Below are 26,401 nucleotides of genomic sequence, written 5' to 3'. Positions count from 1 at the left end.
TATGTCATCATCTCCTTAGATGTTACTGCTGTTGGTCTTGCTTCATCTACATGCAACAGGGAACACATCCTAAACCATGTGCACAAAAGTATCATCCCTTAGTTTGCAACCAAGGTAGCTATTACCATGACATTACTGCTTTGCATGTTTGCTCTTTACCATTCAAGACTGTGTATGCTTTTAATGAAATAAGAAGCTAATATTAATTTGAAATAAAATAATGGATTAATATAACTTTAAAATTTTTTTTAATTAAAAAATAGATAAAAACAACCATAACACAGAGAATTTAATGCACTGAGAGTTGAACAGAGGTGAGCATTCCCAGCTAGCAAGGAATCAAACAAAATACCATGGAAAAGACAACACCTGATTGGACCTTAAAGACTTGGAAGCATTTCACAGGGAAGTGCTAGTGGTGGAGAGTGTAAAGAATGTAAAGGAGGAGATGGATAAAGATAAGAAAGAACAGTCAGGTGGCCTAAGCACTGAACTGGGAGGTAAGACTAGAGAATAAAGTTGGGATCAGCTATGCACATGCCCTGAAAGCCTCCATGTTTCCAATTTTGGACATTTTACCTTCTTTCTTTGAGAGATCTTGCATTTTATGTTCTTCAGTAAAGTTTTCCCAACTGAAAACAGTAACAACTCCTAGGTAGAGGTCTTCCATTCAAAATAATTTTTCTAAACACGACCATAATGAAAATATATACAAGAAAGCCTAAACATTTTAAGAGATACACTTTTTCTTAGCAGATTCACTTTATTCAAACATTCAATTTCTCTAAAGACCCAAGTGTCAACCACATACAAATATCCGATCACCTTTCCCTACAGGAAATTGAAACAAACCTGATTTCTCTAAACTCTTACGGTACTAATTCATCTCTTTTATAACTTTCCTATATTTGTCAGTGTAATTTCACTTCCGAAAATCTCACTTTGACTCTGACATCAGTCAGCAGCAACAAAATCAATCTGTTTTTAAGTTAACTGGGTCACACTTCCCCTTCCTGAAGTAAGAATGAACCTGCGGAATCAGAAGCTCTGCAATTTGTACTATTGTTTTATCTCTTTTCATTTTACTGAATTAGTGTTGTGATTATGTAGTTAACATCTGACTACAATCGCTTCATTCTACGGTGTATTACTAACTGCTGTTCCCCTTACAAAATGATGGGACAGATGCCACTGGACAGTAGTAGGGCATGAGACAGTAAGAATGTCTATGTGTAGCTGCCTAGCAATCTGAAAGACTTAGTGAAATAACTACTTAGGAGTTCAATCCAGTAAGGATTTCTTTACTTTTTTTTTTTTTGAGGCACAACTAAAATCACTGATTTCTCTCTTACTTGTATATTATCTATACACATCATTTTTTTAGAAATTATTTTATTTTCATTCAAAAATAATACATGGATAGTTTAAAAAGATAGATGCTACAAGAGATTATAAACAAAAAGAACAATTTCTAAGCCTCCTCAAATACTGCTTCCAGAGACAACAAATTTAAACTCTTAGCCATTTCTTCTAACATTCACTTTGTGCACTACTAAGTAATATACTTATACTGTTGTTATTGGTTGGTCAAGACATTATTTGTAGACTTGCTTTTATGGTAAATGAAGTAGCTTTCTTAAACCATTCTATCCCACTCCCCTTCCCCTTCCCCACAATAAAGTCACATAAAAAATTTTGGTTAAATCAATATCCAGTGTTTATATTTTATATGTTATACAAATTATATAAATACAATTCACTGCTGAGCCAAGTATATATCATGATTATATTTTTCCTTGAACAATGTTTTTATTAAAGTTAATTATTGCCTTGGTCCTTCATTTAATTAATCTCAAGTTTGTACCACTAATTTCCAGAAGTCCAACAGATCTATCAAATTCCCATCAATATTATTTTCCAGATCCCACAAATAAACAAATAATCTATTGATTCCATTTTCTCCCCTGATTCTCCATCCTTTGCTATAATCTAGACTGGCTGCTACTTAAATCTCCTACAAATCTGAGGTCCTTGAACCTCCCCTTCTCTTCTCTCTTGCTGGATCCCATTTCCTGGACCTCATTCTTTATTAGCTTCCTACGGAAGGATGTAAGGAAGAGAAATTTTGAGCCCTCGCCTATATGAAAATATCTTGTCTTATGTTTATCTGCAGACAGATTCCAGAATAGATAACTTTTTCTTTCTGAATTTGGGGGGCACTGCTTCATTTTCTTCTAGAATCTAAAACTGCATTGAGAAATCCAGTATTCTCATTCTCAGTCTTTTCTATGTGCCCTGACTTTTCTGAGAGCTTTCAAAATCTTCTTTTTATCCATGATATGCTAAAATTTCATGTGTGGGTCTTTTTTCTGCCCCTTGCTCTGGTTACTCAGTCACTGGGCCCTTTCAATTTTCAGTTCTGGGAACTATTCTAGTACTATTTCTTTGATAATTTTCTCCTTCCCATTTTCTCCAATGCTTGATTTCTAGAATGTATTATTTTATTGGAATATTTAATTTGAAACTTATTCTGAGCCAGTTAATGTTTTATCTAAGCACTTTTCATGCATTAACTCACCTAATTCTCGTAACTAACCTGAAGTACGTATTATTATTCCCATTTTACAGATGAGGAAACAAAGTCACAGAAAGGTTAATTAATTTGCCTGTGGTCACACTGATAGTATTGGTAAAGTCAGGATTCAAATCCAGAAAGTCTGGTTCCAGAACATAGTCTTAACCAGTAGACAATACTGCCTATTAAACGCTGGATCACCTGGGTTGGCCCTCTATTTTTCTTTTCTTTATCACTTTCCAACTATTTTCCATCCTTTTTTTTTTTACCATTCTGCAATACTTTCTGGCTCCACTATATGTGATCTTATATAAGTTACTTCCCTATTAAGTTTTGGTTTCCTTATCTGTAAACTTACTGGTAAACTTAGAGTGCTGTAAAATGTTAGTACCATTTTCTAACCCTATGAAGGAATAACCTCATAGGATTAGGAAAGTGTCTAGTCCTTAAGTGCTCAATAAGTGTTCATTACTATTACTATTACTGTTACTATTATTATGACTTTATTAATACTGGTACTATAAAGTGATCCATCCTGTGCCACAGCTGCTTAACTTGCTTAAGCATACCAGGCCTAAGCCCCAGTCTTTTCTACAGAATGAATCACAGCTGAGAAAAACAGATTACAAAAATAAGACATTTCTATTGACTGATTATTGGACACACCCTAGCTATGGGGGAATACACTAAATTCCTTGACTTTCTTTCCAACAACTTCTAGCAAATATCAAGCCTGGGAACTTTCCAAACTACACTTCTCTATTAAATCCTCACATCTTCCTTTCCTCATCAATTCCTCAGGTTACAGCTCTCCTTGGATTCAACAAGAAATTGAGAATCACCTCAAATACCACCTGGCAGCCCTAAAGCCCTTAAAATGAACTTTCCCTGAGAGCACCATTACTACTTTTTTTTTCTAGTCTCCACAATCAATGTTATTTTTATAGCTTTTTTACCACACTGGGCTCTTATATTATCTTCAGTGAAATCCAGCGGAGGCCCGCAGACTAAGGTGGCTACCATGATTCCTGCCTCTGGGTATTTACCCCTGGAGTAATCCCCCTCCCTCTGAGTATATTATCTGTGACTTGCTTCTAACCAATAGCATATGGCAAAAGTGACAGGATGTACGCAATAACATTCCACAAGAATACAATGTTCCTTCTAGCAAGAAGACCCTTTCTTACTGGCTTTGAAGAAGTAAGTGGCCATGAATGTGAGCTACCTATAGAGAAGGTCCCATGGCAAGCAAATGAAGGCAGCCTCCAGTCAACAACCAGACAAGAGTCCAACAGCCTGCAAGGAACTGAATCCTGATAATAATCACATGAGCTGGGAAGGAGATCCTTTCTCAGTTGAGCCTCCGGTAAGACCCAAGTCCTGACCAATACCTAGAGTACAGCCTTGCAAAGGACCCAGTTAAGCCATGCCTGGACTCCTGACTGACAGAAACTGTGAGATAATTAACATGTGTTAAGCCACTTACCTTGTGGTACTTTGTTATGCAGCAATAGATAACTAATGTACCCAGCTAGTATCTCAGCTTATATAATTCATTCAATACAAAAAAATATTTACTGAGCACTCCCTACTAAGTTCTAGGTAATAATACTATTCTAGGCACTGGGAATGCAGTACAGAATGAGCCAGAGGAAGGTCCTTCTCACATCAGTCAATAAAAAAAATAAATACCTAATAGAGTCAAGTAGTGATGGGGGCATTTGAGCAAGGACTAAATGAAATGAGAAAATGTGACATGAAAAGATCCTGGGGGGAGAGTACTCTAAGTAGAGGAAACAGCATTGGAAAAAAGCCTGGATGCAGGAGTATGGCAAGTCCAAGGAACAGAGGAAGTTTGAGGATAGGTCATGAAGGCCCTTGTAGAAATCTGTTCTAAGTGTGACAGAAAGCCTTTAAAGTGTTTTGGGCAGGGACTGACATGATTTGATATATATTTTCTAAAGATCACTCTGGATGCTATAATAGAAAACAGAATGGGTTGGGGGAAAGAAAAAAGACAGAGAGACCAATTAGACTACTTAAGGTGAAAGATGATGATGGTCTGTACTGGAGTACTGCTGTTAGAAATGGTGAGATGATATGATCAAGATATATTTTGAAGGTACAGCAAACAGCATTTGCTCATAGCTCAAACACAGAACCTAAGAGAGAAATAAAAGATGACTTCTAGGGAGCAATTACATGAATGCTAGTGCCATGTACTTCAACTGGGAAAACTGGAGGAAAAAAAAGACTTGGTGGGAAAAACAAATCCAAAGTCCTATTTAGACATATTAAATCTGATGTTTATTAGACATTCGGGTGGAGATGTTAAATAGGCGACTGGATACAGAGTCAGGAGAAGCTGACTCTGGAGTTCAAAATGTGCGCATGAGCTTATAGACAGTTTTAGGACATGTGATAACATAAGAGTACACAGAGGAAAAATATAGATGGAGAAAAAGTCCAGGGACTGACTCCTGTGAAAACAGGAAAATAGCCAACAAAGAGACTAAGCAAAAACAGCCAGTGAGGTAGGAAAACTAGGAGAGTGTAGTGTTTCAGAAGCCAATATAAAAAAGTTTTGAGTGGGAGGGAAAAAGAGCAACTGTATCAAATGATGTTGAGAGGGCAAGTAAGATGAGGACTGAGAATGAATGACCCCTCTATCTGTAAGAAAGCAGTCATTAGTGAATTTGACAAGTCAAATGGTAGGGAAGAAAGACTAACTAGAGGGGTATCAAGAAAGAACAGGAAGAAAGTAATGTGGAGATAATAAACATGGAGACTACTATAAAAGGTAGACTGGAGGTGGGGGCATATTCTTGAGGTCAAGACAGAAATTCTTAACTTTTTTTGAAGTTGGGCTGTATCATGACATGCTTGTATGCTTTCAGAAAAAGTCTAGCAGAGAGGGAAAATACAATGCTGGAATAAATAAAAAATAAACAAAAAGGAGTGGGATGTAGTACACACATGGAACTTAGACTTTAGATAAAATAGAGGACTGGCAGAGGGTATATACGACTGGCTGCTTACAGCGAACAATGAATTAGAACAAGCCACTTGGGAGCTGTATCATCCATATAGTAAGCTAAATTCAAAATCCAGTATTCCTCCCAAGATTAAAATCTTTAAGAAGGAAACATAAAGCTAAAATAACCTTTTTAATTACTAAATTCAGTCAAATGCAAATCAGAAAGAGAAAAGTTTTTATAATTTTTCCCAGAGGAGTTAAAACCTACCTGGACTCTCCACTCTCTTATAGTGGTATGGGTTGATACAAACTTCTTTTTGCTTAGATCCAAAAGGAAATTCACAAATATCCAATGGCTTTAGCTCATGATGACTCTGCAAATCAGGCCAGCGCCAAACACGACAATATATAACATGGGGCAAGCCTTTTCTGTGAGAAACCTGCAGGCGTCCATCTAAAGATCTGGGAATAGTGACACATTTGCTTGGCTGTCCTGGACTGCTCAAGGCTTTCTCCAGTTCCTCCATGGCACCCTTTTTCTTTTTTAGCTTTTTCACCAAAGCATCGACTGCCTTTTCTGCCCATTTCTCCTCTTCATCACCTTGCTTCCAGCCCAACAATCGCTTTACTGCTGGACTAGTAAAAGAAAACAAGCTGGCCATTGACGTCATTTGATTTAAATCTTCAGAAACCTTCCTGCAACTCAAAGTCAGATCACAAGTGAAAAGTCATATACAAGTCCTAGACAAAAATTCCAATTAAAAAGGGAGGAGTGACATTTATCTTCATAAGTGCCATAAGCTTCTTTCATTGGTTCAAGTCCTGAAAGAGAAAGGGGGAAAATTTAAATGAATGCAATTAACATACATTTAAATCAATATAATTTGAAAGCATATTACTTTTAAATAACAGCAGAAAAGGTTTACAAAGTAAAACAAAAAACCTACATCTAGAAAGAGAAATTTTCTTAGTCCTGTGACCACTCACTTCCTTCTTCATAATATGAACAAATAATTCACTGGCAATGCCAAATGATAACCAAAAGCAAAGTAGGGTGCTCTACTTTCTAGGTATTATCCCCCCACCAAAAAAAAAAAACAGTCCCTAGACCTTTATTTCTTTCAGTCAGAAGCCCCCAAATCTAAGGTTTGATTCTAATGTACTTTTCTTCATTGAAATCCAGGTTATGTGCTGTGTCAGTTTTGAACATGATATTATCCTGATTTGAACAAAAGTCTTAAGAGAAATCTAGCTCTTCCCTAGGGTCATTATTCTCTTTAAAATGTTTCACAGACTTGTAAGATTTGGGCAAAAGTCATAGTAGTACTCAAGTCACATTATTATTATAGATGCAAATTCTATTAGAAGTTGTCATAAGATGTACCAAACCCTCAAATAAATTATAACATACTTAACTGCCAGAAAATGGGAAGTATCTACTTTTAAAATGAAGAATGCTAGATTTAAAGAGAATAAATTCAAAGTTTAATCCCAAAAAAGGTAGTTTATAATTTCATAATTCCTATTGCCTTCTCTGATATTTTAAGCATGTTAAGTTAATGAACCTGCTCCAGGCAGACCACCATTCTACACCCTGAAGAAGCCCTTGGTGATGGTGACAAGATGAAGTAATACGCAGTGGTACTCCACCGATAAGAGTGGTACAGTCCCCTGTGGTCACTACACAGCCAACCGCAGACAATGAGTAGCTAGTGAAATAGCAGGAGTAATGTTTGGAAAAAGGATGTCAGTAACAAAAGATGCTTCCGTTCTTATGTCTAAAATTGCCAAATAACACTGCAGCTCTGTCTTTGACAAATACTAGCAAATTCTAGCATCAAGCCTATTCTGGATTGGGGTGCATCTTCCCAGAAAAGAATACATGTGCTCAGTTAAAACTCAGGTAAACGTAAAGTAAAATAAAATAGAGTTAAATTCAACAAATAAGTATTGATTGCTTGTCGCCATGTACTGTGAACAGCCATGGTACTTTAAAAAAAAAAAAGTCATATACCAAATAATTTCATCTTAAGAGCCAACTGATTCATTCTTTCAATATGTGCTTACTAAGAGCCTACTAAGTGCCAGGCAGTGTTCTAGGTGCTGATCCAGAAAAGGAAAAATATAGAAGCACTGACTGACTCCTCTTTAGGAGAAAAGGGTTACATGTAGAGTTATGGAGCGTTATGGTTCCTCCTTTAAAAAGTGCTTAATTGATCAAAAAAGGGCTAAGAGCTGCAAGCATTTATTCACACTGTACACCACACCCAAGAAACCTGTATCATAACCTCTTGGCACCTGTCACTAGGAACTGCACAATCTTCAATTAGACTGACTTCTCCCTACTTGCAAGGCCAGACTATACAAAGTGCAGAGAACAACTTACAGCCCATTTCACTAAACTCAAATTCCACTCAATCTGCTGCCACTGGGAAGTCAGAGATGTGCTCAGATGCTTAGTTCCAGACTGCCATGCTGGAACCATGGGAGGAAGGGTGCAGGGAAGTGAAGGTATATTCCTTATGTATGGATGGATATGCCTAACCTTATGCAGGACATCTTTCCCAATGTTACACAGGATAATTTTCATCAGGTAAGCAAAACTGCCTACATTAAACCAAAGAAATATAACAAAAAGATGAAAGCACGTTTTTCAGTAACAGGTCACACAGTATAACGTGTTATGAGTTAAACAAACTGTAAGAAAGGCTTACTTCAGTTGTAGCAACATTAAGGATATAGAATAAGCCATCTGGGTCCGAAAGTAAAGGCATGATTTGGTTGTCTGAGATGAGAAGGAAAATTTCAAAGGAAAAGGGGCACAAACAAAAAAATACATGGGCAGATATGAAGAGAGCATTTTCTAGGATAGAGAGCAGATAGGCCTGGCTGACTGAGACCTTATTCTGTAATACTAGAATATAACAGAGGCTAAACAGAGTAGTGCATGTGTATGAGAGAGAGCATGTATGAGCAATGATATGTTGAAGAAGGGAGAGACAAAAGCAGAGAAGCTTGAAGACCAGATACTAGATTAGTAGTTAACCACCAGAAAGTGCTTAATAAATGTTAACTACTAATCTAGTATCACTATTACTATTAAATACTAACCATATTACGTACTAACAAGAAAAAAGGGGAAAGTTATTTGTCTATATAAACCCAAAACAAGGACTAAAAGGCTACATACTAAATTATTCATTGCAGTTACCTCTGGGGAGAGGCATGGAATGGAAGACAAGCAAAATAGAAAGGGGTCCTGCATGATTTGTTCTATATGCTTCTGTATTTTTTTAACCTTTTAACAAAGGCATAATGCTAAGATAAAAGTAGAAGGACTTCCCTGGTGGTCCAGTGGTTAAGAATCCGCCTTCCAATGCAGGGGACGCGGGTTCAATCCCTGGTCAGGGAACTAAGATCCCACATGCTGCGGGGCAACTAAGCCCACACGCTCTAGAGCCCGTGAGCCACAACTACTGAGCCTGCGTGCTCTGGAGCCCACGTGCCACAACTAGAGAGCCTGTGCCCCGCAGGGAAAGATCCCACGTGCTGTAACAAATATCCCAAGTGCCACAGCCAAGACCTGATGCAGCCAAATAAATTAAATAAATAAATAAAATAGGAGATAATCTATTATCTACTATAGAACAGAATGGAGTTAACAGTGCTATTACAAAAAAACAGGTGAAACTCATGCATGCTATTAGAACTCAGGATGGTGGTTACCCTTTAAAGGGAAGGGTGGAGGTATTGACTGGAAGGGAGCTTGAGGGTTTCTGCCATCCTGGTAAAGTTCTTCATCTTGCTCTGGGTGATTTTATGAGAGAGTCACCTTGTGAAAATTTGGCTGGCTGAATACTGAAGATGTGTACACTTTCTGTTAACAATTTTAAAATATTTTCCTGCTATGCAAAGTGCAGAGTGGTCAGCTTCCTTCCTATTTTTTGCCCCATCTTCAGGTCCCCTTCTCACAGGCAATCCCTCTTGTATTGTCTTTTATGTCTTTCCAGAGAAATTTTACAAATACAGATATATAAATAATCATAACTTTTTTTACACAAATGGTGGTATATTGAAAAGAAAAAAAGCAAGGTACAGAAAAATGTATAAACAATGTATCTTCAAGATCTTTCCATACCTATATAGAAAGAACTTCTATATTCTTTTCTAATACACAGAATTCCAGTGTAAAAGTAATCTTAAAAGTATATCAAACCATGTCATTTCTCTGCTCAAAATTCATCCAGCAGTTTCCCATTACACTCAGTATCCAAATTCTTTAACATTACTTTATAGGACCTACATGATCCAGCCTTTGGCTTCTCCTCCAAACTCATTTTTAGCATTCTCCTAGCTAACTTTGCACGTAACCACACTTGAAGGCTTTCCATTTCTCAAATGTTCCAAAGTCATTTCTACCTCAAGGCCTTTGCACTTGATGTTCCCTCCCATGGAATTCTCCTCTCCCAGATCTTAACGTGGCTTTCTCTCTCAATTAATTCAGCTGCTCAAAAGTCACCTCCTGAAAAAGGACTTCCCTGACCACTTTATCTAAAAGAGCATACATCCCACTCCTGCATCATTCTCTATCCCCTGGTCCTGCTCAATTTTCTTTCATGACATTTATAATAATCTGATATCATATGGATTTTATTTATTAACTACATGTCTTCCCCACAGACATGTTAGTAGGCAGGTAGCCTTGTATTCTTTATCCATCATCATATTCCCCTGGACCTAGAACAGTGCTTATTTATTAAATAAGTGAGTAGAGAGTTTTAAAAAAAGCAATTTGTAAAAAAGAGCAACTGTATAAAATTTAAAACAAAAAAAAGGAGTTCTTTATGGACATGCACAGATATAGTAAGAGAATAAAAGTATGCATGGAAATGATACATACCAAACTCAGGATACTGAATACTGACTACCTCTGGTGAAAGAAGAAAGAAGGTGGAAGAACAAATGGAAAAGCTTTAGCTGTGTTTCTTTTAAAACTGGATTTGAAGAAAATCTGACAAATCATCACATATATTATTTTCTCTACTTTTCTACATTTAAATATTTTATAACTCAAAAATGCACTATTTTTAATTTTTTAAAGTATTATCAATGTAATGAAAACAGAAGAGGATCAGATTCTGTCCTTTACTAGGTATATGACCATGACCAGGTATCACTCTTTCTTAGCCTATTAATTTTTCTGTGAAATAGGGATGATGGTTCCTAAGTCATTAAAATGATGAAGTAATAAAATAATGTGTGCCTGAAGTACTGAAAACACACATATACATATACATACATGTAACAGATGCTTTATAAACTCAAACATGCTATTCACACATGAATTTCTAGCACTGGGAAAGGAGAAGGGACAAACTTTGCACTCACCTCTTTAAATATGGAATGATTAAAAATTTTAAACATGTTTAATTGAATTCTTTCTAAAAATGTTTTATAACTTTCCAAACTGCATAACTGGTATGTGCAAGTAATCCAAGTACTTGTTATCTAAAGTTTAAAAAGGGAGCAAAATTGATTATAAAAATTCACTAGTGAATAAGTAAAAGACCTGATCAGGCACTTCACAAAAGACATCAAAATTGCCATTAGATGGTAAAATGGACTCAACAGCATTAGTTATCAAAGAAATGTAAAAAACAAACAAAGACAGTGAAATATCACACCACATCTACCAGAATAGCTAGACTTAAAAAAAAAAAAGAGAGAGAGAGAGAGAAGGTGTTCATGACAATCAGAACAATTCTTACATATTGCTAGCAAAAATATAAACTAGCCCAACCACTTTGGAAAATTGTTTGACAACATCTACTAATGCTAAACATAGGTCCCTATGACCCAGCAATTCCATTCCTAGGTATATATCCAACAGAAACAAGTGCTATGTCAACCTAAAGGCAAGTACATGTTCATAACAACTTTATTTGTAATAGTCCCAAATTGGAAATAACCCAAATATTCATCAACAGTAGAGTGGGTAGATAAGTCATAGTAATAAATTCATACAACAGAATACTTCACAGCAATGAAAAAGAACACACACATGTAAAACATGCATGAATCGCATTGATATACTGAAGACGTCAGATACACATTTTATCATTCCAACTACATGACACTGAAAAACAGGCAAAACTAACCTATGGCATCAGAGGCAAGAATATTACTAAGAGGGGACAAGACAGCCTTCTGGGGAGCTAGAAAATTTCTATATCTTGATCTGGGTGATGGTGGTATAGATGTACACATACATAAAAGTTCACTGAGCTATACACATAAGATTTGTGCACTTTAAGATATACTTCAATTTAAAATATTTTTTAAAAATTTACTAGTGTACTGATCACTTATAATTAGTTCTTGTTCACTAGCATCTCCCTTACTATAACAGCTTCTAAACCACAAGTAAAACTGCAAATTCTGCAAAAACTGTAACATTTCATAAAGTCTATTAAAATGAGAGCAAAAGATGCAAGGTCTGGGATTTAATTTTACCTTATTATCCTATAAACAAATAAGTCTATTGTTGTTTCATGCACACTGTCAAAGAACATGAGACTCCTGAGTCAGAGAAAGACAAAGGACTTTATCAATCATGGCCCATCAAGCAACATAAGCGTCAGATGTGCGGTTCCCTTTGCCTCTGAGACCCACAGGAAGAATGCAATATGACCCAGATGGACAGTACTCCTGCAGTGGTTTGCACTAATGATGAACAGTGAGTTTGGGAAATTCACCACTTTTATAGTTATCAGTAAGCAATAATAACTTCACTGTCAACGGATTAACAGAAGTCCATGGGAAAATCCATATATATTTTAATGAATATTTTCACAAAAATAAAAATGCTCTTAATATTAGTACCACAAATGTCAAACATGAAGGATGTCATATCATGCTACTAAATTGTTCTGTGAGAAAAATTAAGTCTATCCATACTCACTTCAGTCTTTGTTCATTATAAAACTTAATGCATGTTTACAATTATAACCTAATGATTTTCCAAAATTTTAAGTTTTTAAGATAAAGTCCCAATCAGACCTTTTATTCACAATTAAGTATGAAATACTGGTCTGCATTCTAAGTGGTTTCATTTTGAATGGGTGTTTTCCTGAACCAATTATCATTGGCTCATGAAGACCTAAATATAGCATAAGCTTTTCTTTTTTTTTAATTTTAAATTTTATTTATTTATTTTTTTAATTTATGGCTGGATTGGGTCTTCGTTGCTGCACACGGGCTTTCTCTAGTTGCGGCGAGCGGGGGCTGCTCTTTGTTGCGATGCGCGGACTTCTCATTGTGGTGGCTTCTCTTGTTGTGCAGCACGGGCTCTAGGTGCATGGGCTTCAGCAGTTGTGGCACGCAGGCTCAGTAGTTGTGGCTCACGGGTTCTAGAGCACAGGCTCAGTAGTTGTGGCGCACGGGCTTACTTGCTCCGCGGCATGTGCGATATTCCCGGACCAGGGCTCGAACCCATGTCCCCTGCATTGGCAGGCGGATTCTTAACCACTGTGCCACCCGGGAAGTCCTGGTAAAACTGTTTTATGGTACCCATGTGATAGATCAATTTTCTCCTGTCATCTTTTCTGTAAAATATATATTTAAAATAAGACATTGGTCCACAAATTGAAATAAAAGTATCAGAGTGCTTGGGATAGAGCAACAGATTTATTTTACTACCCTCACAAAAGTCCTCCATTACGATAGAATTTTTTCATTACGTATACAAAAAATAGAGTAAAATAATAATATTTTTGATTTGCAAATACTAGCATATGCAATATGAGTCCCAGTGAACCTGCAATACCTTTGAAAATAAGAGTATGATCAGGTTTTCTAGTACCCAAAAGGTTTAATTTTAAATCTCTTATTGAAAAGTTGGTTCAATTTTTCACACCCCCTTCGCCTTTCACTAAATAAAATGAATTTAGAAACACTGAGAACACCCATCCTCAATTCAAACAGCTGATTGTATTCACAACCAACAACAATACTCTTCTATATTATCTCTAAACTTATCCCAGTAATAGAGAAAAGTCCAAAAACGCTATATTCATTAACTTCAGCCTTTAGAGGTTACAGATTGCTGGGTAGTTAAATTTGGTCCTCTGTACTCCCTTTCTACAATGCTTTCAGGGTCTACTGAGGCACAAATATATACCACCCATGCTAAACTCAATAGCAGACTTATACTCTTATTTATACAACACATACTTACTGAGTGTACCTAAAAAGGGCGAGCCACTAAACTAGATGCTAAAGGGTTAAAAGATAAATCAGGTCCAGACCTTAACCGTAAGAATTACAAATTAATAATCAACTAAGATGTGCCCATTCCTATCTGCAATACACCATGGAGAATGGCAGATCCCCTAGGGTGTATAGGATGCTAAAAGAAATTCAAGGGATGGCCCTTGGGGGAAGGGAGTGGAGGGAGACAAAAAGCATGAAGTAGCTATATCTTAGGCATAAATGCTATTCTGATAAAGACATAAAATCAGAGTTTTTATCTACCAGGATGGGGAAATACTACAGTTCAGTTTGCTGGAACATAGGTGGTAGAACAAGGAAAGTGACTAGATACATACAATAAGGCTAATCTACACAGGGATATTCATATACGTATTGTAACACACAAAAACACCAGATTTGAAGTCTAATGAACTAGGGTTCAAATTCTGGATCTAACACACCTAAATATCCATTTTTCCTATTTTGTATAATGAGTATCAGTTCTGAGAATTAAATGAGATACACACTTAATGCCTGGCATAGTGCATATTGAGCAAAGGGAAACTGTAGTCATTATTATTGCAATAATCATGAAATTTTTTGACATCAGGCTCAGGATTTTAAATACACAGCTGGGTTACTTTATTTCATCAAATATACAAAGCCATCTACTTAAGAGGTTCCATTATTTTATGAACCTTGAAGGAAGAAAAGGCTGCAAATTAAACTATCACACCATGCTTTCTCATTGCTTAGATTTTTTTCTTCATAATATCATCCTCCTGCCATCAAGACTGTAGGTCTGAAGAGTGTTCCAATATTACTCCGGGATTGTTGTTCAAGCCACTGACACCCATCCTGCAAGTTTTGATACTGTTGCTTCCTTGATCTTCCCAGAGGGTGTAAATGAAAGAAATGACAGCAATGAAAACAGCAAAGGCAGAGATCATGCACGTGCAATGACAACAACATCAAAACTGCCACCTAGCCAAAACCAATATTCAGATGCCATCGGCTATAAGACACATACCAATTTCAGAGATGTTATGAGGTGGAAAAAATGCATATCTTAGAAGAAATAAGGCAGCTTTTTCTTTCCTCCTGTCCCAAAGTCCTTTCTGATGTTCCCCATCACTTCCCACCAGTATCTACTGCTCTCCCTTCTTTCTTGTTCTCATTCTCCTTTCTTGCCTCCCCTTTCTCCATTCCTCACAGCTTCTCCCACATTCCTGAGTGTTGATTTTGGAGAAGCTTGGCTACTACCTAATGATGTATAAACTACCTAAGGAAAATGAACTTTTCTTCTAACTCCAAAAGGACCTACTTAGCACAGAGTACGTATTTTGTACCTCTGGTACTTTCAAGTGCTTAGCACTTAGCACAGAGTACGTATTTTGTACCTCTGGTACTTTCAAGTGCTCCAGGGCTTGCTTACCTCCGAGTTTTCTTCTAAGTAGATGAGAAGATGCATTTGACAGCCCAGATATGTAAGACAATACCCTACATGAAAACCTGGCTTCTGAGCAAATTCTATTTGTGCCTCTGTCATCCTCATCCTGGGCCACCTAATACATTGAGGCTAACCTAAAGTACACCATTGAGAATAAAATATTTGTTATTACTCTTTAAAGGTGACTTATTTAGTTCCTACGAAAACCAAAATATCAGTAGGCTTCAAGGAACTTAAATCATGGAGTTATTTTCTTTTGCAATAAACCTCCACGAGAAGCTCTTTCAAAATAGTTATTATTTATAAATGTTAAAGCCATGTTTCAATAGCATAATTGGGGACAGAAGACAAATTCTGTTTTCTTTTTGCTCTTCTGGAGTCATACTAACCCAACCTTTTTGAATGCTAAATAGTAACTGAGCCTTCTTAAAAGCCAAGTCTTCTTAAAACAATGCATAGGAGGCTAACAAAGAAGTCAATAAAACAAACAAACAAACAAATCTCACAAACTAAATTGAACAATGCCCAAGATATCTTTCAGGGAATTTCTATTTCTAGCTTAAAACCCAGAGAATCCCCCAAAATCTAATATCCCATTAGGAAATACACAGGATAATCTGTGTAAAGTAAGTCAATTCTCATCAGTACTGCAGTTTTGAGTGAATATAATGATATCTAGTGATCACTTTCAAACTTCTATCTATTTAGGGGAACCATAAAAAGAACAGAAAGGAAGAGGAATTATGCCAATATAACTGGAAAACAGGGGAGGAAAAGGTGAAAAGATTACACACTTGTGAATACGATTGTTAAGAAGGAATTAACTGTGCTTCAAATGGCTGGTGACAGCAAAAAGTGGAGGGCTCAGCAAATGTACAATAACCTAGCTCCGACAGGCTCCCTGTTCCCCCCACCCAAACACACACACACACACACACACACACACCACACAGCACTTAAGTGAATAAAACCCTTAATGATTAGGTGTGGATAACTGCTCACGATATTAGCACAGATTTCAGGAATGACTATCACAAGATCCAAAAAGGAATATGACAATCTATAATTCATAATCCAGTTGGTAATAAAGGACAAGAATAAGGAAAACCAAGTATCATTAAGCCAAATGAGGCAAGAAAGACTAGGAGGAGACAATCAGCTAGATCGTGAAGCTAAAGGGAAAGATACCACCACAGAATGAAAGCCAAAGAAAGAAAGACAGTATAAGGTAAAGGAGTCAGGCTGCTAGAAGTAATCCTATATGCAGTACAGAGTTCTATCTAAGCAGAAAGACATGTTCAAAGAGCCATTTTGAGAAGACAAAAATGGCAACAGCACATAGCCAAGTAAAGACTTAACCAAGAGGGGCAGAGAGGGTAAATGGAAAACATGTAATCCAACTATGAGAGGAAGCCGCACCAGGGTGGTGGTACGCAGACCAGGTAGTGACGGTAGTAGAGATAGAAAAGGAAGAGTTATGAGGGACATTACAGATAAACAATCCATAGGACTTGCTGACCACCAAGAAGAGAAATGGGGCAGTCAAGAAAGGTAAAGGTTGAGGACTTTCCTGGCAGTCCAGCGGTAAGACTCTGCACTTCCAATGTAGGGGGTGCGGATTTGATTCCTGGTCGGGGAACTAAGACTCCACATACACAACCAAAAAAAAAAAGAAAGGTTTAAAAGCTGAAAGAATTAGACACCGCTCACCCAAAAAGGGGAATTCTAGTTATTGCCAAGATGAAGCAAAAAGGTGATGGTGGAGGGGTATAAGGAAGCAAGTACTGATCCAAGTCCAAGCACATGTGACACTTAAAGCTCAAGACAGGAGGAATGAATATAAAAATTTGGAGGATGATACAAAGATAAGTAAGAGTTGAATTTGATTTATTCAAATTTATTGGGTGCCTAGTAAGCCAGGAATACTCTGTGCTAGGAACTGAGGCTTAAAAGATACTATCTGTAATCTCAATGATCATAAAGAATAATGGGAAAAAGAGAAGATGTTATGAAGAGCTTCATATGCTGTTTAGCACATCACTTAGTTTTACTATAGATTTCCATATGATACTCAACAGAGATGGGGTATTAAAACAGAGTAAAAAATATATACAGCAAGCACAGAAGGCCAGTAACTGAGCAGATAGGAATGTGTGCTACTTCGTACATCAGAACTTGGAGGGACTTAAGAAAATAACTGTGAACACATTATGTGCTATTACCTTGGCTTTTTATAGTTTACCTCTGGTTTACGAAGACCTAACTAGATGACTCTTTCACTAATGGGTTTTGTCATTTCAGACAGCTAGAAAGAAACCTGGGATTTAATTATGAGCTTCAGAAATCCCTGTGTGTATTAGGTTCCCTGAAATTCTTCTGAAAAACTGCAACTATCAACTGAACAATAACAACACAGAGCAGTACCTTGGAAATCCAAAGAAAAAGAGTGGCACCTCAACCATAAAGGAAAATCTTATAAAATTAAGAGATATCATGCATTACAAAAGAATCTATCACATTACAAAACATACACACTCACACACACACACACACACACACACTTTACTTCTATTTCAGCTCAAGCATCCCTTCTTCAGGGAAGCCTTCCCAGACTACCTTGCCTAGGTGAAATTCCCCTATTATACGCACTTACTGCTTCACCTACCTCTATTTCGTAGCACTTAACATATCTATGTTTTTACATTTACCTGTACAACCTGGCAAGAATGTAAATGAGAAGAGCCATATCTGTTTCACTCATCACTGTAAGCCTAGTGATACATATGCTCAATAAATATTTGTCTAATGAATGAGAATGTGAATACAAAGCATTTGAAAGGATATTAGCCATGGGGGTAGGGTGGGGTTCAGGGTACTTTTTACTTTCGGCTTCATGCAATTCTGGACATCTTAAAATAAACATGAATTTCTTGTATAGTTAGGGGGAAAAAACCTACTTTAAAACCAAAGTGCAGATGTACCTCAACTATACTAAAATTCTTACTAAAGAGAGGATTTATAAGAGTCATTCTTATTTCAAAAGAATTCTCTCCAGTATATTTAGGGTTATACAGATTTGGAGGCTGAAATTTAAGAAGAGTCAATCAAAAACTAGAGGCAAATACTTTCTGCTTCCAATAAATAATAGTAAGAATTCATTTTTCAAAAGCATTTATCTTCCTGTACTGGAATATCTTCTGTACCTCACAGATTTTACAAATGCCATTCTCTGCCTGGACCACTTTCCTCAAGCTCCAACCACTAATTTCTAGCTCTCTCATCACTAAGGCTTCAGCTTTAGCTATCATCCCAGAGACCTTCCCTGATCATCTAACTCTATATAAAGTAGGTTTTCCCTAAGCTCTAATCCAGTACTATATTCATTTCCTTCACTGTACTACCAATTTGTAATTATTCGTTGGTTTACTTGATTTTTGTCTCTCCCACTAGAATGTAATTTTTAAAAAACAGTACTAAGCATATTCAGAGAACTTGTTAAATTGATTCAAGTTATTCATTCAAAAGTCTATTTATTGAGGTAGAATTCTAGGAACTGGGAATATACAAGTGAATAAAGGGGGCCAAAATCCTTGTCCTCATGTAGCTTACATTCCAGTGGAGGGAGACAGACAAAAGACAATAAATAAGTGATACAGTATAGTTCGTTAGGTGAAAAATGGTATGGAGAAAAATAAAGCAGAGGAAGGTGGATGGGGAGCACTGTGGGAGAGGTGTAATTTTAAATAGGGTGGCTGGGCTGAGCCTCTCTGAGAAGGCGCCAACTGAGTCAATACTTTAAGGAAATAAGAGTGAGCCAGGCAGATATCTAAGGGAAAACTAGTACAGGCAAAGGCAACAGGCAATGTGAAAATCCCAAGGAGGGAGCATGCCTGGCACACTCAAGTTAACTGCAAGACCCTGAAGCCTGAGAATAAGCAAACAAGAAGGGGAAAACAAGGAATGGGGTCAAATAGGTAAGAGAGCCATGCTGGATATGGTAAGAGCTTTGGCTTTTACGGTAAGTGAAATGTGGACCCATCTGAGAACTCTGAGTGAAGACATGACATTTTCAGACTTTTATTATTTTAAAGAATCACTCTGGCCCACATGTTAAGAATAATGGGGGCGGGGGTGGGCAGCAGGGGTAAAAAGCGGGGAGATCAGTTCAGAGTTGAAGCAATTTAGGTAAGAGATGATCATGGCTCAGACAGGGTGACAGCAGTGGGGTGGTAAGAAATGGAAAATTTCACATGTTTTGGGAGACAAAAGGTTTCCTGATGGAAGAGAACGGGGAATGTGAGAACGGAGGAGTCAATAATGATTCCAAGGCATCAGCCTGGGCTACCCAAAGAATAGGATTTGTCATCAAATGATTTGGGAAAGGCTGATAGGGAAGCTAAAGGATGATCCGGAGTTACATTTTACATACATTAAATGTATGAATAAAATGTTGTTAAACTTTACCAGGCTTCCATTCAAATGAATTTTTATTAATGTCAAGAAACCAAAAGTCTTGTTCTTACTTCAACTACCTGAGTAGAACCTCCGACCTACCATAAACACACACACAAACTTCCCTCAACAGTCTCCCCCAAACAGACAGACAGACACATAGACACACACTGCTCATGCCCAGACTTCAGAGGTAAATTCATAGAAACAGCTCCTTCACTTTCTGCTCCGACATCTCTCTAATTGCTTCAATTCAAAATAAAAGGCAAGCAAACCAATCCAAAAATTTCACCCAACACCGTCGTTAGCCAAAAGGCAATCTCCTGAGCACATCAACCCATGCAAATAAATGTGCATATGGGTCACAAGCCACCATCGTCTCAGCCAAACCTACACAGAAGAATTACAGATGGGGGTTTTAAAGAAACAAATTCCTCATAACCATTCCACAAAATTCAGATTCATTAGGTTTGAGAGTAGGGTCCTACCTCCCATATTTTTAACAAGCGTCCCAGGTTCTGCAGTAGGTTTGAGAACCAAGGCCCTTAGGACCATCTGCAATGGGAGAAAATCACTTACCTATATACATTCAAAGATAACATTTTGTGGTTGGTGGGGGTAAAGCTTTAAAAATGTCTTACCCCTGTGGTTCTAACATCCTTAGTCACCAAGTATCAGCAAAAGTAGACACCCCCCCCCACCACTGTCAAACCAATCCTAGATCTAGGTATACAATTACTATAAAGCACGTAAGCCACATCCACGACTACACTCAAGTAACAGAAAGAAACCAAGAGCACGTTGGCTCCAAAACTCTCCTAGATTCAGAAATCCTATTCTTTATTGGAACATCTACAAAGAGGAGGAAATAAAATCACAATCGTAAAATCAAAATCATTTTCCTAGAGAAACGCTTAAATCACCACTTTTCCCAATTGTGGCTCCCAATTTCCAAAGACACCCAAAGTTCTCACAGCCATCCAGGAGCTGAACTCATGATCCCTGACACTTCTCACACCATAATACTCTCACCTAGTCTCTCTCTGTGACCACACAAGTCTCTACTTTTTTATCTCCTACATCCAGACTTCTGTTTCCCAGTTTTTAATCACTCTTTAAACCTCGCCTGCTCCTCTAAGTCCTCTAATTAAGCAGAGCCTGATCTAGATGTATCACTCACCGCCAGAGCCTGCAAGATTTCTGACATTGCTGCCAGATGTGTCTGAGTATACCTGTAGAGGCTTGTAGGCACAGGAATAGACACAGAGCTGGTCAATCTTTATAGTGCTTTCCTTTAAATTATAAAATCATCAAGGGCAGATACCAAATCATTACGTTACAGAATGTGTCTCTGGAGTACAAAGTGCTAACTTGTGTACACAACATATATTCCAATGCTTTATGAAGATGTTTTCCAGATACCTCATGTGTACCCCAGAGGTCAAGTCACCTACTCACCTAAGTGGGCAGAATGATGTGAAGAAGGGGAAAGAAAACAAAAGACTAGCTTTGAAAAAGTTCTGCAGCACCCCCCTTTTCCTGGAAATACACAAACCAGAATAACTAGACCTCAACTTATACAGCCTACCAGATAGGATGCTAGGCAAATCCTAACACATCATGAAAACAGAAGTGAACAGAACAAAACTTGCCTTGAAAGTACCAGCCATATTCTGAGATCATAGTTAAATCTGAAAAGTGTAAAACTGTTCACAGGACTCCAGCTGCTATGCTCAAAGAAAGGTGGGAAGGTGACACTAGTTTTTTTCTTACTATTATTTTCAGTAATAACAAAACAACATACATGGAAACCAAAAAGAAAAATCCAGTTAAATCTCACAACAGATAAGGCCATTTTCAAATTTCCAAAGTATACCAGTCTGTAAATTATATATATATATATTTATATATATAAATAAATATATATATAAATATATATATATATAATAAGCAGAGACTGATGTACCAAAGAATTCAAGAGCAAACCCTATGTACGAAATGTACTTTAACAACCGTCTTCCAATAGTGAATTCCAATTATAGTACTGCACACACAGAACCATCTAATAAAGAATTCTTTCTTCTAAAATACTATCACAACCAAGTTAGGGATACAATAAGAAAAGTCACTAAAACCACCTCTCTACTAGAAAGGGAACAAAAATTCCCCAACCTAGGTGCCCAAGGCAAAAAAGTATCAAAACTACAGAGCCTAGAACTAGCTGATTATTTATGAAAAACCTAGTAACTCTGTAATTACGCCATCTTTTCAAAGTTGTGAAACAATAAAAGCTGTTAGAATATGAAAAACTAGCTGATCCTAACAACAATCTAGTTTTTAACAATTCTTCAAAGAGAATTTTATATCTTAACCTTCCAAGTAGTAAATGCACCTCTCAGATTCCGAGGTCTAGGTAATGGCAATGAATTGGAATAATCCAGCACTAAGAATTTCAATTATTTTTATTCTATTAACTTTGGAAGTAGAAAAACAAGGTGTAAAAATACATGGAGAGACTTTGTGAGGTCATTCATCATCATCTTTGGTGGAGAACGCGTACTATCTCTGTGCAGTCTTCTTGGGTCCTACCCTCCCAGATAGTCTTTTCTCCAAAATATCCAGACGGTTAGAAATAAGAATCATCCCCCAGGCTGTTTATAATATTTCCTTTTATAAGACTGTCCCTAACAAAAGGAAATCTTCTCCAATGTCTTTGACCTTATCAATACACTGGCAAACCCATAGGGTATACGGCACCTGTAACATTTGAAGAAAAGAAACTATTTCAGTTTCTTTTTTGTGCGTAGTATGAAGCACAAAAAAAGAGACAAAGAACATAGACCCTCTAGAAGTAAAGCGAACAGGGAAGACTGATAAACCAGGGGAATAAAGGCAGCTATATCCTAAAGAGTACTCAAGTCAGCTATGAAATTCACCCAAATGTGTGGCTCACTGCCTGAATCAACATATATATCTGGTTAATAATAAACACTGGTAAGTCATAAACAAAAAGGGCTTTCTTACTCAAAGACTCTACAAACTACTGGTAACATTAAAATTTACAATTAAACAATATGTGTGAAATAGATTTTTTAAGATAGTTATTTCAAGTTACAAAGAAATTAAAAACTGTTCGATATTTTACTGCCTAGTCTTCAAAACACTAAGAAGCCAGTATCTTTGATTTAACCAAGTTACAAATCTGTTTTCAGAAGCAAGCGAAAACATACTGCCTCTGCTTAATGCAAGGGACAAAAAAGATCATCACTGCAAATCATAATGTTTGGGTTCATGATGAAAACAGGAAACAGACAGGCTGCCCAGGTATAATTATGGTTATAGTCTAATGTGCCTTCAGGTTCAGCCAAGAATTAAAACCCAGTGAAGAGGGTAAGCAGAATTTATTTGCCTCTATCTTGCTACAGAAGGCAACTTTTAATAATACTCCCAGCAACATGTTACATAACCAGTCAATCTGATTCAAACCTCATTAGTAACAACATTCTGCCACTGTCTCCCTCTGAAATTAATAACTGACTTTGCCAGAGGGGAAAGAAATGCAACACACATCAATCTACCCATTTTTGTGGCGCCTACCGCAGTGAACCAGGCAAGTAGATAATTCCACCAAATCTGCACAGAACCTACAAAAATATTTTATTCTTTTCTCTTCCCGTTCACCGTTCTCTTCTTTCATCTAGATCATATCATATGGATGCATTTAAAATCTAAGAGGAAAGTTAGTTGGGAAGGTTCATCAAACTTTTATTGCCTATTTCAGCTGTGATCGGAAAGGAATGGAAGCATAAATGACAAATCAATTTTATTAACAAAAATAAACGGGTAAAGTTATGCGAGAACAGCAGCTATATGAAAAGGAAAGGCACACTGACTCAGGGAGCAGCAAGGTAGAGAGGGAAGAACGGAGGATGCTATAGAGACAATTATGCAAAGGTTAAATTTTAAAAATCTAAACATAATAAATACAACCTTTACGAAGGTTACACTTTGTTAACTTGTTTCTTAAGAATTGTTTCGTATTCTTGTAACCTCTGATTCATCTTAGAGGAAAAAAGTTACCAAAGTAGCAGTAAAAGGAAGAATATAAAATAATTTGTTCAGATCTATAAATAATTCCTATTTACTGAATTTTGAACACACTAATTGCATAAAAATAGTCAGATCAATAAATGTTCACATCGTGTCTAGGTACTGTCTTCCCCACAAAACTGGCATCTAGCAGCAACTTTAAACTGCTTGGAAAGTTACTAATCTATTGGGATTAAGGTTTTCAACCTTTCAGCTTTCAAATTAAAGTTAAAAACTAATTCATTCTGGGCAATTCGGGTACTCTAATTTAAGGAAATTTAACTACTCCCGTTTAAAAACAGAATTTAAAAAAGAATTTAAAAAACAGCAACTCAAGTACCCCTTCCTCTCAACTTCTGTGAGGCCAACCCACAACCTTCCACCTATCCAGTCTTCGTTGTTAGATAAGAACACTTTTGGTGGTGCTAGGCAACAGGCATGATGTGACAAACCCAACCAGACTTCAAAACTTTTTCCACAGAAAGATAAGGTAAACAAGATACACTGAGTACCACACCCATATAAACGCACAGGCAGCCAGGAATGCTTCCCCCGGCCCCCCAGTCTCTCTCTAGACCTCCAGCTGGTCAGGAAACAATGTCTCTACAATCAAGATAGAGATCTGGCCCAGGGTGTTCAGGCATTCCTCACCTCTAGGCTGGCCTACAGCTCCACTCTCCAATGCCATCCAAACCAGAGTTGGAACATTTTGTTAGGAAGCGGGCAAACGTCCAAATAACCGACTATCCTCGCCCCAGTTCTTTTTGCAACCAAAATCTGTTTTGGCTACTGAGCATGCTCCGACTTAAGACAGGCGCCACATGGGAGTTTTCAAAGCTTAGGCTCCAAACTCCACGTAATAACAGCAGCTGAAAGGGGAAGGCAGGAAAGAGGGAGGGGGAGGGGGACAGACCGGAATATGAGTACAGACACTGAAGTGAAGGACCCCGGTAGGGGGTGAATATGGTGAAGGCAAACAGACCTTGCTAGTCGTTTTCCTTGCCGCTAAAGTTTACATAAAGTAGAAGAAATCTTTGCAATGATGAAAACTGGCATGGCAAGTGGCAGAAACCGGGTCTAACTACCAGCTGAGCGCAGCAGCAGGTCACAACTGCCCAGAGTGTAATTTCTACCGATAAGCGTAGATCCTTATCTTTGAAACACAAAGCGACGGCGGCACGGATTCATCAAGCCACTGGATGGCTTTGCAGTGTAGCCGACCGGGCTGCTCGGCCGAGCTCGGCAATCCTACCAGGGGTGTGTACTGAGGGTGGCGCTTGGATGAGGGAGAACAAACCGCTCCTCCGGACAGAAGGGGGGCCGGGGATCCCCGCGAGGGCGTCCCGAATGCCTCCCACCACAGTCCGGGGACGCCCCGGGGCAGGCGAGGCCTCCACAGCCAGACGGGCCGCACCATCGCCGCCTGCCTGGACTCCGGCAGGCCGGGACTCGGCCTACCTCCCGCCCCTCAGGCCCGGGTGGTTTCCGCTCCGCCCGCGCCCGCACGCCCCCGCCTCGGCCCGCGTCCGGCCGCTAGGGCAGAGCCGCGTCCGGGCAGAGCCTGCAACCCCGGTCCCGCTCGCCCGCCCCTCCCGAGACCCCACGTTCACTCACGGGCCGGCGTCGCGCGCTCTCCCGGCGCCGTAGCTGCGCTTGCCCACAGCGCAACTTTATTAGCAGCTCGGCCGCGGGACACGCGCACGGCGCCCGCTCGCCCAGGACCCGGATGAAGGAGGGAAGGAGCCGGGGAGGACGCTGCGGGGTCGGCGCATGCGCGCAAGCCGCCGAGTGACCGCTGTGGGACCCACCGAGGGAAGGGCCTCCTCGCTACAGCGGCTGAAGGAAGCCACCGCGCTTGGCTCGGCTCCCGCAATCTCTGGCTTCCGATCTGCCGATCTGCCGGAGGCTTCTCTCGTCCATGGCTAGGCCCAGGAATGGCAGTCGGCTAGTTCCCACCGTCCCGATAGCCACTAGTAGTCTCCACTAACCAAATCAACTCACATTATAATAAAATAATTGTCCTCGATATGGACAGTTGGAGATTTTCCCAGTCACGTATGAAGTGTAAATAAAAACATCTTCGGATACAACTTTGCTACTCTTAATGATTTGTAATATAAATCTGAGAGAAGAGAGTCCTCTTTCTGTGAAAAAGTAGCTTCAAAACAAGCTTCTGAACATCTTACAGCTTCTTACTGGATGCCCTAAGCCCCCTCCCACGTGGAAATCTTGGAACCTCTACCATCCCCCACCGCTCTTGCAGTGCCAGACCTTGTAGCTCCCTGAAGTAGGCCTGCCCATGTACTGACACCCCAGTAGTTCCAGATACCACCGTCCTGGCCAGGTGGGGACACTGAGGTGTGCAGAGGCCATCCATAGACTGATGTCCCTCCACTCCATCTCTGGGGGCAAGAGCCTAATTCTCTTTTTGTAGTTACTGGGGCTCTTCTCAATGCTCTCCCCCCTCCCCAATTCCCCAAAGTGTCAGCATTTCCCAGAAAAGGATAATAGTACCGTCTAGGGCACCCAATTCAGAGAGTACTAGTGAAGAAAAACTTTAAAATAATTTTGTTTTTATTTTAAAAGTTCAATCCTGGTTTTCCAATAT

At 38.5% G+C, this 26,401-nt stretch overlaps 1 protein-coding gene across 8 annotated transcripts in view; it reads right to left on the bottom strand.

Annotated features, from left to right (window-relative positions):
• SMAD5 (SMAD family member 5) overlaps positions 1 to 25,559 on the bottom strand; it is a 53,972-nt gene extending 28,413 nt beyond the window's left edge. For 7 of the 8 annotated variants that reach the window (XM_082379712.1, XM_082379715.1, XM_082379709.1 and 4 more), the window contains exons 1-2: positions 25,408 to 25,559; positions 5,821 to 6,374 (exon numbers count right to left, since the gene is read on the bottom strand). In XM_082379712.1, the coding sequence (XP_082235838.1) occupies positions 5,821 to 6,223 (403 nt within the window). In that variant the 5' untranslated portion in view covers positions 6,224 to 6,374; positions 25,408 to 25,559. Of the gene's footprint in view, positions 1 to 5,820; positions 6,375 to 24,775; positions 24,947 to 25,407 lie in introns of those variants that run through there. The other variant, XM_082379710.1, reaches the window with a different exon arrangement.
• Positions 25,560 to 26,401: the final 842 nt, after the last annotated feature.

The sequence above is a fragment of the Balaenoptera borealis genome (genome assembly GCF_965194805.1).
Source record: "Balaenoptera borealis genome assembly, chromosome: 2".
Classification (NCBI taxonomy): Eukaryota; Metazoa; Chordata; class Mammalia; order Artiodactyla; family Balaenopteridae; genus Balaenoptera; species Balaenoptera borealis.
This window is presented reverse-complemented; position numbering and strand designations above follow the sequence as displayed.